The sequence below is a fragment of the Aquarana catesbeiana genome, linkage group LG09 (genome assembly GCF_042186555.1).
Source record: "Aquarana catesbeiana isolate 2022-GZ linkage group LG09, ASM4218655v1, whole genome shotgun sequence".
Classification (NCBI taxonomy): Eukaryota; Metazoa; Chordata; class Amphibia; order Anura; family Ranidae; genus Aquarana; species Aquarana catesbeiana.
Genome location: NC_133332.1, coordinates 256,316,033 through 256,328,624, shown reverse-complemented (window position 1 = coordinate 256,328,624; position 12,592 = coordinate 256,316,033). Strand labels below are relative to the sequence as shown.

The 12,592-nt window shown below is 44.7% G+C and overlaps 1 protein-coding gene across 10 annotated transcripts in view; it reads right to left on the bottom strand.

Annotated features, from left to right (window-relative positions):
• Positions 1-12,592, bottom strand: part of HUWE1 (HECT, UBA and WWE domain containing E3 ubiquitin protein ligase 1) — a 233,851-nt gene that overhangs the window by 2,070 nt on the left and 219,189 nt on the right. For all 10 annotated transcript variants that reach the window (XM_073600232.1, XM_073600238.1, XM_073600237.1 and 7 more), the window contains 2 exons: positions 12,278-12,459; positions 9,515-9,705 (listed from right to left, as the gene is read on the bottom strand). In XM_073600232.1, coding sequence (XP_073456333.1) covers positions 9,515-9,705; positions 12,278-12,459 — 373 coding nt within the window. The remainder of the gene's footprint in view (positions 1-9,514; positions 9,706-12,277; positions 12,460-12,592) is intronic.

The window sequence follows — 12,592 nt, the reverse complement described above, 5'->3', positions numbered from 1 at the left end:
CAGAGCCATAGCAGTTAATATGTGGGTTATAGGCCACCTTCAGGTGATGGACACTGGCACGCCCTAAATTAAAAAGTGCACTCCCTATATAACCCCTCCCACTGGTGGGAGTACCTCAGTTTTGTAGCAAAGCAATACACATGTATACCAGAAAAGGGAGGGACCTCTGTGTCCCGTGAATTACTTCAAAGAAAAGGATTTTACAGGTAAGCGGTTATAAAAATCCTATTTTTTTATCGTACATTACGGGACACAGAGCTATAGTGGTGTGGGATGTCCCATAGCAATGCCGACTGGAGGGAGACAACAAAAGTAGGCACCAAGTGACTATAGGCGATATCCTCATGATCTTTTACATCTACTTGACAGAATCTGGTAAATGTATGGACTGAAGACCAAGTTGCGGGCTTGTAGATCTGAGCTATGGAGGCTTGGTGATGCACTGCCCAAGAAGCACGAACAGCCCCGGTGGACTAAATTTAAGTCTCAAGGGATCAAGGGTGACCTGTCTGGAGGATTAATCTGCGTTACCCCCTGAATAAAGTTATGAACCAGAGTGTGAAGCAAGTGGTTGTTGAAAAAACACAGATAAAGCAGACATCTGGCCAAGACCAGCTTCATTTCTAATCCTATCTGTAGGAATTCAAGGATCCTACCTATGACTTATTTCCTGGGGTGCCAACCACTGGATTTACACCAGGAGACATATGCCTTCCAGACTCTCTATAGTATGACTCTGGAGGTCAGCTTCCTAGCATTAACCAAGTAGAAACTACTGAAGCTAAACGCCCACGATCTTTTAGAAAGTGGGTCTCAATAATCAAACAGCTAAATTTAGCGTTTGTAAGGTAGGATGGAATACTGGACCTTGCGAGAGAAGGTCTGGCCATAGCTGTAGGGTCCAAAGGTCCCCTACCGCCATTTTTACAATCTCGGCAAACCAAGATCTCCTGGGCCACAAGAATCACCTCCTTCCCTTTTTGCTTGATCCTGCCAGAAGGCACGGAAGCAGCAGAACAGGAGGGAATGCATAGATCAGTGAAAAACTGATCCCACTGAAAAAACCAAGGCATCTGTTGCGTATGCCATCGGATCCCTTGTCCTTGACACAAAGTTGTCGATCTTGTTGTTGAACCTGGACGCAAACAGATCCACGTCCGGAACTCCCCATTTTTAGCATATTGACAGAAAGATGTGGAGGTGAAGGGACCATTCTCCTGGGAACAATTGTTGGCGACTCAAGTAGTCCACCTTCCAATTCTCTCTTCCTGGAATGAAAATTGCTGATAGGCAAGGAATGTCGTTTTCCAAAGATAGAATATGATTGACCTCTCTCTGGGCTGCACGACTTCTCATGTCCCCTTGGTGATTGATATGGGCCACAGCTGTGGCATTGTTGGATTGGACAGGACAATTCCGTAGTCTGAGCTTCCAGGCCTCCAGGGCCAGGCGGACTGCCCGAATCTCTAGAATATTGATGGGCAGGGTCATCTCTGATTTGGACCATTTCCTTTGGACAGACGCTTCTTCCAGGACTGCTCCCCAGCCCAGAAGGCTGGCATCTGTTACCACTTTCCAGGTAACTGGTAGAAAGGATTTTCCTTTTTGAAGATTTTTGGATATTAACCACCAATTGAGGCTCTGACACACCTTGGGGGATCAACGCTTTGGGAATTCCAGAGCTTGGACCTATTTGTTCCAAGTTGACAGGATACTGTTTTGCGGCAGTCTTGAATGAAACTGCGCATAAGAAACCGCCTTGAAAGAAGCCACCAATTTCATGCAAAGTCAAATAGAAGGATTCTTCTTTGTTTTGATCAACTGAGTCAGTTCCCTTATGGAACTGATCCTTTCCTGGGGCAAAAACACCCTCTTCTGAGCTTTATCTATGATCAGCCCCAAGTACTGCAATCTCCTTGATGGTTTTAACCACTAAGCCACCGCCCACCGTCATATGACGGCTGGACGAGGCTTCTGTTATTCTGGGAGGACGTCATATGACGTCCTCGCCTTCCCGAGCCACTAGGGGGCGCGCGTGCGCCGCCGGTGGCGCGCGCCCGCCGTGTCACTCGGGACCCGGTGCGCGTGCCCGGCGGCCGCGATGTCCGCCGGGCACCCGCGATTGCCGGGTAACACAGCAGGAGCGTGGATCTGCGCATGTAAACACAGATCCACGTCCTGTCAGAGAGGAGAGGAGACCGATGGCGTGTCCCTTGTACATAGGGACAGCGATCGGTCACCTCCCCCAGTCAGTCCCCTCCCCCCACAGTTAGAATCACCTCCTTAGGTAATACATTAACCCCTCGAGCGCCCCCTAGTGTTAACCCCTTCCCTGCCAGTCACATTTACACAGTAATCAATGCAATTTTATAGCATTGATCGCTGTATAAATGTGAATGGTCCCAAAAATGTGTCAAAAGTGTCCGATGTGTCCGCCGCAATATCGCAGTCACAATAAAAATTGCAGATCGCCGCCATTACTAGTAAAAATTAAATAATAAAAATGCTATAAATCTATCCCGTATTTTGTAGACGCTATAACTTTTGCGCAAACCAATCAATATACGCTTATCGCAATTTTTTTTTACCAAAAATATGTAGAAGAATACGTATCGGCCTAAACTGAGGAAAAAATTTGTTAAAAAAAAAAAAAATTGGATATTTATTATAGCAAAAAGTAAAAAATATTGTGTTTTTTCAAAATTGTCCCTCTTCTTTTGTTTATAGCGCAAGAAATAAAAACCGCAGAGGTGATCAAATACCACCAAAAGAAAGCTCTATTTGTGGGAAAAAAATGATAAAAATTTAATTAAGGTGCAGTGTAACACGACCGCGCAATTGTCATTCAAAGTGCGACAGCGCTGAAAACTGAAAAATGGCTTGGGCAGGAAGGGGGTGTACGTGCCCTGTATTGAGGTGGTTAAGGAGGATTTTTCTAGGTTGAGAATCCAACCTAGGTATTCCAGGCAGCTGACTGTGGTGACCAAACTTTGGTTTTAAGCGGGCTACCGATTGATCTATCAAGAGTATATTGTCCAAGTAGGCTAGTATCGTTATACCTTGAGCCCTTAACCTGGCTAAAGGAGGAGCCAGGACTTTTGTAAACACTTGAGGTGCAGTAGCTAGACCGAAGGCAGAGCTACAAACTGGAATTAAGATTTTCTACCTTGAAGTGTAAAAATTTTTGGTGAGCGGGGAAAATCGGCACATGGAGAAAAGCATCCTTGATGTCGATTGACGCCAGAAGTTCTCGCCCTTGTAGGATGGAGACTACTGATCGGATTGACTCCATGTGAAAAGAACGGATATTCAAAAACCGGTTTAGATCTTTGAGATCCAAAATGGTTCTGACACTCCCGTTTGGCTTTGGAACCGTGAAAAGATTTGAAAAAAAAAAAAACCCCTAATCCTTGCTCTTCCAAGGGGACCACCGATATCACTCTTTGAGGCAAGAGATGATCCAAAGCTAGAGACTTCTTTTCTCACTGGATCTCTGGGAACGTTTGATCTGAGAAAACGAGGAGACGGGAACCCTCGGAACTCTAGTTTGTAACCTAGAGAAATTGAGGAAGCCATCCGTCTGTCTTGACATTGTTCCTGCCAGACCCTTGAAAACTGTAGAAGCCTTTCCCCCACTCTTGAGCAAGCGGGGGTGCCCCATCATAAAGGGGCTTTAGTATTTTTTGTGGGCTTCCTCCCCCAGGTCCGCTTTTGGCTCTGGGACTGACCCTGAGGTTTACCTCATGAACCTGACGGTGGAAGCAGTCATGACTGCCTGGAGGCTAATGCCCCTGGCACTGAAGAAGCACATTTTAAAAGAAAAAAATGCTTAAACTTCTTTTTAAAATCGGTAAAAGTGAACTTTGGATATTCCTAACCATGTCGTCTCCAAATAACCGTCCACCATGAAATGGGAAACTGGCCAAGAGCTTTTGCATGGTGCTTTGGCTGACCAATTTTTTCAACCATAGGATTCTACGCACATGTACCCGCCCTAGCAGAAGCTGTGACGCCTGGAGAATAGAATTTTTCATAGTGTCTGCTTTAAAACATAACGCTTCTGATATCCTGGCCAAATCTCGGGCCTGGAATAATCTTGTGCATCTCCATAAACTGGTCCTTTAAAGGACTGAGATACTCTGATTGCTGCCAGCGCAGGCTGAACCTGCGAGCGAAATATAGCTTTTAAAAAGGAATTCCAACTTCTTATCTGTTGGATCCTTTAGCGTATGAGCATTGCCTACTAGACAAGTCAGGTATAGAGGATAAAGCAGCGTCAACTGCTGGAAATCCCCATTTCTTATAGAACTCTTCCTCCATAGGATAAAGTTTTGAAAAATTTTTGGGAGGAAAAAAACTGTTTATCTGGGTGCTCCCACTCAGAATACATACGCTTTTTTTAGCCATGAATGGATAGCAAAAACATGAACAGATTGAGGAGGCTTTAGCGAACCCAAACCAGAGGTGGGCTCATCGATTGACTGCACTTATTGGCAGTAAAAAAATGGAACGGACCAATTCAGTGAGAGACTGTACCAAACACCTTTCCTGCGAACCTGATCCTTTCGTATTAGGTTCTTTGGACATAAGCCTCTTCCTGGTTCCTTGAGAGAAATTCGTCATATCTCGCCACTTGTTCCTCAGCATGAGGGTCCTGAGCAATGGACGGGCACCCGTTTATGCTTAGTCCCACTCTGGGATGCGATTAAAGCATCAATTTTTTGCTCCAAACTTAGAATGGTTGGAGAAAAAACCTCCTTAGTAATATACACAGGGGTTGCAATGCTAAAAGCAGCTGAAACACTTGCCCCTCATGATGGCTCATTCTGACCAGCCATATTACTCTCAGGGGAGGATGCAATCTTTTCTGAGATGGGTCTAGGCTCCCTAGTGACTATAGTCTTTCTAGAGCCCCTTTTTTGAGGTGATTTTAACCTACCTTCTGACCAAAGCCTGATGCACAAAGCAGAGGTACTACCAGAAGGAATGCTCTGCTGCTGCTATTAATGCTCAGCCTGATGCAGTAGTAAATGTGTCAAAGGATGCCCACCCCCCCAGCCCCTGTTGCTACGGCCCTTCCTCTCTCCTTTCAAAATGGGATCAACAGAGAGAAATGGCGAAGAGGGGGGCCTGGAAGCCGCTGAGCGGCGTGCTGTTTGCGTTTTTTAAAATTTTTTTTCCTGGACCTGTAATAGCACCACCGCCAGTAAAACTTTATGGCCTTAATACCAAAAAGTACGGGATCCTGGGGTCCAGCTCTCTAAAAAGAGCAGCATTACAGGTAAAACCTCATTTCTTTGGATACGAGGCCCGGGTATCATTCAATTCAGCCAAAAATACACTTTGAATGGATCCAGCTGCATGGCTAGCCCCAGCAAGGATTGCTTCAGTGGAGCTCAGCACAAGACATCTTTACTCGTGACCAACACCTTAGACAATGGCAAAAAAACTGAGGTACTCCCACTAGTGGGAGGGGTTATATAGGAGTGCACTTTTTAATTTAGGGCGTGCCAGGGTCCATCACCTGAAGGTGGCCTATAACCCACTAGTAACTACTATGGCTCTGTGTCCCATGATGTACGATAAGAAATACGATTTTCAAGTCCTGTGGTAAATCTTCAAAGAAGTCCCCTTCCTAGATTTAAAAGGGTAGAAACATCCGCAGAGACTCCCATGTCTCTCAAGACCCTGGATTCAACAGCTTGCCCGTAAAGAAAGATGGAAGATCAGACCTTGTGACAAGAGGTTGGCTCTGCCTGACAATTTTCCACACTTGGCATGTGGACAGTGCAGGAACATAGATGAGATCTACTTCCTCCTGAGCAGCTGGACTTCTGGTGCCTCCTTGATGATGTAGGCCACTGCCGTAGCATTGCGTGACTGAACCCTTACAGGGCAGGCAGCCCATACAGGTGTCAATTTTTTCCATTCAACCCAATCCCTATTTGAGGAGGATGGGTACATCCCCCCCCCCCCGCCTTTGTATTCTGAAAGCGGGGATGACTACAAACATATTTTTGATGCATCTGTTTTATGGTCTCTTTACTTTACCGAGCAATGCATAGAAAAAAACCCAAAAAACAGCGGCTGGCTGGATTTCGATCTGTGTATATGGGCAGCTTCAAGCTGCACCAACTAATGCAGCAGGGCAAGGTTATTCACCCTTGAAAAGGTTGTAAAGGCAAACTCCAATAAAAAAAAAAAAAAAAAAAAAAAAAGAAGAATTGCACAAAGCGGCCCAGAACCTCCTCTTCGTGGGTCCCCTGCCGCAGCTACTGGCCAGCACCCCCACAGGAAGCCGCTTCCCACAGGGACCCTCGTAGGGGCTCACTCCCCAGCCTCGCTATCTGCTTCTATAGACACAGATCAATTGAGGGCTCAAGTAAGTGTTAGGGGGGATACTAGTACCTAAACATTTTTAACCCTAACACAAGGCATGCATTAAGGCAAAAAATGTTTAGGCTACATAACCACTTTAAGTCCAGGATGTCGATAGGTAATACCCTTTCTTGCGAAGACCCCTGGACTGATAGTTTGTCCAACACCACCCCAGCCCACCAGGTTGGTGTCAATCGTCTGGACAGAGGAACTAATGACCCCCCCCCCCCCCCCATCTCCTGCATCCGTGAACAAACCCACCAGTCCAGGAACAACCTCGTACTGGGGTGCAACTAATGTGACGTCCTATCCAAGGTCATCAAAACAGCTGGAGGAGCCTAGAAAGAAAACTGGATGAAAAAAAAAAAAACTCTCAAAAATAAGGATACTACCATCTTTACCATGCATCCTCATGCAAAATCAAGGGGATTGTCTGAGTTCTCAGAGAAAGGCATTTGGCTTGAGGGAAGATCACTCCCAGTATAGACCGTGTCCAGCATCAGACCTAAATGTTACAACCTTTGTGTTGGGACAAAGGCCGACTCTTTCAGAAACCATCCAAACCATTCTAGAGTTTGCACCGAGTCACATTGATACCCAGAAGCGGATAAGCAAATCGATCAAGTATCCCATGACAGAATTACCCAAAGATCATAGGAGCCCCAGGACCAGGGCTAACACCGTGGTGAAGTACTGAACAGGCTGAACGGCAGAGCCACAAAACAAAGTGTCTGACACTGTAAAGCAAGAAATGGCGAGATGAAGACAGACTTGCAGATAAGCATCCTTGATGTCCACAGATACCAGGAAATCTCCCTTCTAGAGAGAAGCAACCAATGACCACACAGATTACATTTAGAATTTTTGCACTCAAACTTCAGTCTCTCGAAGTCAAGGAACTGAAAAGCGATCACCACCATTTGGTTTCGGAACTGTGGAAACACTCCAGCAAAAACTGTGATTACTTATGTCTTCCGAAACTCAGGTGATTACTCTGAGACAACAGGTGATAGAGTGCCCATTTAGCACCAGGAGCTTCCCAGATCGACCTTAACACCTGGGAAAAAAGTAAACCGTGTTCAAAACAGGTAATGTGTCAAAAAGAAAGCCAATTTAAAAGGGGAAGCTCACAGTACAGTCCTTGCCCCACCACAGGGGGGGGGGGCTGTGATGCACAAATGTAAGGAGAAAGTGCCAGCGCACTTACCATTACTCAACTCCGGACCCCCTCAAGGGGGGGGTCCAATCTTCCCCATCAGTGGCGGAATTACCAGGGTCACAATAGTCGCACTTGTGACTGGGGCCCTGGCATTCTGCTAGTATGCCCCCCCCCCCCCCCAAGACCCCACACCTCCCCCTGTACCTCCGGCTGGCATCTAACTATACAGGGGAGGGGGCGATGAGCAGCTATTCTATGTCCACGGGATGTCCCTCCAGCAGCACAGTTCACTTCCCGAGTGTCAGTGTATACAATGGAGAGGGGAGGGGCCTCTGACTCGAGCAGGCACCTAATTCAGTGCACAAGTTTGTCCCTCTGCTTGTACAATAAAAGACAACTAAACTAAAGGGTGCACCGAAATTACGTCCAATAGCAAAAAACAGCCCATACCAGAAGAGGGTGGGGTCTGCCAGGGTGCCACCCATTGCTGGAGTGTCACCCTGGCACGCCCCAGTCCTCCACTGCCTCCTCCTCCCCTTCCTACTCGCCATGATCTCCGCATGTCACGGAGCTCAATTGTCCAGGCCGTAGTAACAATGTCCTGCCTCCTGTGATAGACGGCACACTGATCCAATGGCGGGACATTGAATCAGTGTGAAGTGATCACAGGAATCGGGACATTGTTACTGCGGCCCGGGTAATTCAAACCCTGCTCCGTGACAAACAGATTGCCACTCTGATACGGGCACAGGCATGCTGCACAGGATGGATACTGGTGAGGCTGCTGGGCACATGCATGCTTGATATGATGGACACTGGTGAGGCTGCTGGGCACAGGTAGGCTGCATATGACGCACACTGGTGAGGCTGCTGGGCACTGGTAGGCTGCATATGACGCACACTGGTGAGGCTGCTGGGCACAGGCAGGCTACATATGACTGGCACTGGTAGGCTGCATATGACGGGCACTGGCGAGGCTGCTGGGCACAAGCAGGCTGCATTGATCTCTTGTATCATATCTGCAGTCTCTGACCATCTCCTGTATCATGTCTGCAGTCTCTGACCATCTTCTGTATCATGTCTGCAGACTCTGACCATCTTCTGTATCATATCTGGTAGAGGTGCATCAAATGGAAATTTTGCTAATACTTTTAGCAATGTGTAAGTAAGATTGCAGACATGATACAAGAGATGGTTAGAGACTGCAGACTGCATTTTTCTTGACCTTTCTTGCACTAAAGGTGCCAATAATGGCAAACAATAAATTCATATTAATTTAAATTGATGATATTCATTAAAAAGTTGAATACAATTATATATAAAAATATAAATATTTTTTAAAAACTGCCATTTTCGGTATCGGTTTTCGGTCTGGTGCATCCTTCATTTTCGGTATCGGCACCAAAACTTCCATTCGGTGCATCCCTAAAATAAACCCACCAAGTTTTCACCCCTTCACGGTTCAGCCTTAATAGCTACAATGGTGGCAGTGAGAGGATTAATCAAGCCCATGATTTGATCTAAGACCACTCAAAGTGGTTATCAAGCCAGCTTCCCCACTGCAGATCTGCGCAATCTCTAGAGGGTGTTGAAGTTGCAAACATAACCTATATTGACAAATCCTCTCTGCATGGGGCGTCATTCCGTAGAATGTTTATATGCAGAAGGGCAGGAAGGGCTTAGGGTATTTTTGAAGCATATTCCACCCACAAATTAACATCTTTTGTATAGCAGCTATAAGAAGGTCATTTACATGCACGCTTCGCAGATGGCTACTTGTTTCACCCCCCCCAAAACGCATTTTATTTAATAAAATCCGGAGGTAATAAATTACCAAGGATTTCCTCTTATCTGTGAAATGTGCTACTACGCCGCCACCTCTGCTCTATAATTCTTCAGTACTGCATGAATTGTGAGATTGTATGCACATCTTGAAGTGCCTGAATGTGTATTAGATTGCTGCACTTTGTTACTTACCACGTGTGAGCAGAAGGCAGCCTGTCTGTGGACCGGTCGTCTCGATGTATCTGGAATTTTTGAATGCCGTTCATCCCCTCAAGCGCTGCAAAGCCCTGAAGAGGTACCTTGGAGGTTCCAGTGACAAATTGAAGAAATTTGGCTCTATCTGCTTGGTCAAAAGAGCGCAGCGCCCTCCAGAACCATTGAATCTAAACAATAAAAAACAGACTTAGAGTTTGTTCATAAGTTATATGCAACCTAGCCTGCTTTTTATGAAGAACCAAAAGGTTTTTTAAATTTTGGAAATTAAAAACCTTAAAAGTATCAAAGTATAGATTAGACAACGTTTCTTAAATTGTTATTGAGAATGTCGTCTTTTTAAAATGTTCTATTTTACACAGGAAATATGGCATTGCTTAGCGATTCACATTAAGCCTTGTATTTCATGACTGAATTACAGGGCTTCCTCTGATTGACTGAGGTGGAGAGGTGGGCAGAAGAGGTTTCAATCTCCATCTCTGCAAATCACAGGAAGCCTTGTATTCATTAATGAAATATAAGGCTTCCTGTGAATGACTGAGCATCTCTTAACCCAATTTGATTTAGGAACGGGAAGTCCCTATCCTACCAGAACAGTGCTGAATACTACAGTGACATGAAAAAGTATTCATACCCCTTTAACATTTTCCACATTTTGTCATGTTACCACCAAAAACGTAAATGTATTTTATTGAGATTTTATGTGATAGACCAACACAAAGTGGCACATTATTGTGAAGTGGAAGGATAATGATAAAAGGTTTACAATTTTTACAAATAAATATCTAAAAAGTGTGGTGTGCATTTGTATTCAGTTCCCTTTATTCTGATACCACTAACTAAAATCTAGTGGAACAAATTGCCTTCAGAAGTCATCTAATTAGTAAATAGAGTCCACCTGTGTGTCATTTAAGCTCAGTATAAATACAGCTGTTCTGTGAGGCTTTCAGGTTTGTTAGCGAACCTTAGTGAGCAAACAGCATTGTGAATGTCAAGGAACACATTAGACAGGTCAGGGATAAAGTTGTGGAGAAGTTTAACGCAGGGTTAGGTTATAAAAAAAATATCCCAAGCTTTGAACATCTCACAGAGCACCTTTCAATTCATCATCTGAAAATGGAAAGAGTATGGTCCAACTGCAAACCTATCAAGACATGGCCATCCACCTAAACTGACAGGCTGGGCAAGGAGAGCATTCATCAGAGAAGCAGCCAAAAGCTATGGTAACTCTGGAGGAGCTGCAGAGATCCACAGCTCAGGTGGGAGAATCTGTCCACAGGACAACTATTAGTCGTGCATTCCACAAATTTGGCCTTTATGGAAGAGTGGTAAGAAGAAAACCATTGTTGAAAGAAAGCCATAAGTCCTGTTTGAACTTTGCAAGAAGCCATGTGGGGGAAACAGCAAACTGTGGAAGAAGGTGCTCTGGTCAGATAGGACCAAACATGAACTGTTTGGCCTAAAAGCAAAATGCTATGTGTGCTGGAAAACCAACGCTTGCTTTTCTTCAGCAGGAGCAGGGAAGCTGTTCAGAGTTGATGGGAACATGGATGAAGCCAAATACCGGGCAATCTTAGAAGAAGACCTGTTAAGAGTATGCAAGACTTGAGACTGGGACGGAGGTTCACCTTCCAGCAGGACAAGGACCCTAAACATACAGCCAGAGCTACAATGGAATGGTTTCAGGGATCTCCAAACTACGGCCCTCCAGCTGTTGCGGAACTACACATCCCATGAGGCATTGTAAAACTGACATTCACAGACATGACTAGGCATGATGGGAATTGTATTGAATTGAGGGCCATAGTTTAGATCAAAGCATAGTCATGTGTTACAATGGCCCAGTGAAAGTCCAGACCTAAATCCAATTAAGAATCTTTGGGAAGACATGAAAATTGCTGTTCACAGACACTCTCAATACAATCTGATAGAGCTTGAGCTATTTTGCAAAAAAAATAAAAAATTTCGCTCTGTAGATGCGCAAAGCTGGTAGACACATCCCCAAAAAGACCTGCAGCTGCAATTGCAACGAAAGGTGGTTCTACAAAGTATTGACTAAGGGGAGGCTGAATACAAATGCACGCCACGCTTCTCACATCTTTGTAAAAACAATTTGGAAAACCATTTATCATTTTCCTTCCACTTCACAATTATATGCAACTTTGTGTTGGTCTATCACAAAATCCCAGTAAAACAGTTACATTTTTGGTTGTAACATGACAAAATGTGGAAAATGTCAAGGGGTTCGAATACTTTTTCAAGCCACTGTATAAGTAGCTGAAGATAGTTTACGCAGTGCTCCCAGCAAAGGCATATGTGGGTGGAACTAGTTTGTTTGGGCCAGCTTGGTTCAAAAAAAAAAAAAAAAAAAAAAAAAAACATTTAAAGTCAAAACACATCTGGAGTCAGGCTTTAAGCACATAAAAGTGATTTCTCCACTATTTCTAAGGTAAACATTAAATATTATGTAGTCTCTGATCCAGCCAGCAGTTGAAGCTAAAGTCTTCCCTCTCAAATATCTGAAGCATATAATTGTGCTGAAAGAAGTCATCCAAGGACGTCAGGATGTCATAGGCCAGTGCTTTTTGCAACGTTCAAAAGGAAGAGGGCTGAAAGATGCTGGCCAAAAGATTAATTTTTATTTCGACATTCATTGGGACAAAAAAAAAAAAAGTCTTATGTCCGGAAGATCTGCATAAAAAATATACTGCTCGTTAGCAATGCATTAGGTAAAGAACTCACCTGGATGGAATTGGATTGGTACTTGTGATACTCTGTGTTGGATTTCAAGTCATCGATGTCGATATTGGGCAACCCAGATATTAATAACTCCAGTTCCTGTTCTGTGAAGATGGAGATGAGACGCTTGGGGATAATTTCATAGAAACCTTCCAGGAAAGCTGCTAACTGCTTACGGATGGCACCTGGAAACAGAAAACAAAAGATAGGTTGTACAAATTGGTCACGTGCATTCTTAACACAATGGCCCAAAAGGTGAAGTCAGCACTGAGCGAAACATGAAGCCTGCTGAGGCTCGCCCTTCTTTCAAAAATGATA